We start from the raw sequence: 1,347 nt of genomic DNA on the forward strand, positions 1-1,347 counted from the left end.
CGGCGCGAGCGGAGGACGCGGCCACAGACTACAACATCTTGCTGTCTCCGGCTCGCGTGACAAACGCGGACGACCTTCTCTGGCTGGTGCACAACCACCTTGGCGCAACATACGCAGCCTGCAAGGTTGGCCTCGACGCGCACGCAATCGCGATGCGCGTGATAGTGCAGAAGCTTGGCCTGCTCGAGATCGCGCCCGCTTCGCTGTGCACGGAAGTGGCGCGCGAGGCGTGGCTCGCATCGCTGCAGCACATCCTTGATCAGGTGAGCCGGCCGACTGTGGCCGCTAGTGTGTGAGCAGAGAGTGATTATCGCGCACGCAATCGCGGCGGCCCTCGTGGTCGTCACGAGGGTGGGAGACGGGAGAGCTCGGGAGGCAGCGCCCCCGCTGCCCGTGCAGCAGCGCGCGCCAGCAGCGCGCGCCGCAGCGGAGAGGGAGGCGGACGCCGCCGCCGCCTCCGCGCCGTACTGGCCCGCGAGCTGGCCGCGCAGGGACCAGCCGACCGCGGCCGCGAGCACCGACTGCGCCCGAGCTCCCGGCAGCGCGGCCCGCCCACCGCCCACCGCGTGCACCCACCTTTAGTGTTGCCGATCCGGGCGGGTGTCGGCCGCAGTGCTTTGGCCCTCTTGTCACGTTGCATGCTCGGAAAGCTAAGGCGGTACGTTCTACGCTGAAGCCGTATCCGCAATGATATATCCCCGGGGATAGCGGATAGAGTACCCTCAATCAGTAGGGGGTTTGGGTAATTAAGGTGCATCGGGGTCGGCGGGCGTGAACTGGGAGTGATACCCGCTTCGGCCGTTTAGTTGCGAACTCCCTTTCCCCTCGACGGCCTTCTGTCTTGCCCCGGCTGGGTGTGTGTCTCTGCCGTTCCTTTCGTCCGGCTGTTCGTACCTGTTCGTGCGTCAGAGGTGTGGGTGTGTTTTGGCCAGTGCCGTTCCTGCGTCCGGCTCTGGGAACCTGTTCGACTGTTCGTGCGAGAGGTGAGTGGATGTGTGTGGGATTTCTGCCGTTGAGCTGTGCCGTTCCTGTGTCCGGCTATTCGTGCCTTCCGTTTTCGGACATCGGGCAGGACCAGGAGATCGTGGCTCGCGCGAGAGCAGAGGGGCGGGAGACGTGGATCTCGCGTGGTTTCTGATTTCGATTTTGGTCACTTTTCTTTTTTCTCCGTTGGGCTCAGACCCCAAAAGGCAACCCACTGATGCTGGGGAGGGTGACGCAGTGTAGTACGCAGATCCTCACATGCGGATGGGGGAGAGGATGCCCCCGTTGCGACGGTGTATCATTCACTTTATGCCACCGTTGCATATCCGGATATGCAACGGTGGCATAAAGTGAATGATACGG

The 1,347-nt window shown here is 63.3% G+C and overlaps 1 protein-coding gene across 1 annotated transcript in view; it reads left to right on the forward strand.

The window, feature by feature from the left end:
- EMIHUDRAFT_120570 (putative N2,N2-dimethylguanosine tRNA methyltransferase) overlaps positions 1-263 on the forward strand; it is a gene marked incomplete at both ends in the record, with an annotated part of 1,808 nt that extends 1,545 nt beyond the window's left edge. The window contains one exon of the mRNA XM_005762753.1: positions 126-263. Coding sequence (XP_005762810.1) covers positions 126-263 — 138 coding nt within the window. The remainder of the gene's footprint in view (positions 1-125) is intronic.
- Positions 264-1,347: the final 1,084 nt, after the last annotated feature.

This window comes from Emiliania huxleyi (assembly GCF_000372725.1).
Source record: "Emiliania huxleyi CCMP1516 unplaced genomic scaffold EMIHUscaffold_662, whole genome shotgun sequence".
Classification (NCBI taxonomy): domain Eukaryota; phylum Haptophyta; order Isochrysidales; family Noelaerhabdaceae; genus Emiliania; species Emiliania huxleyi.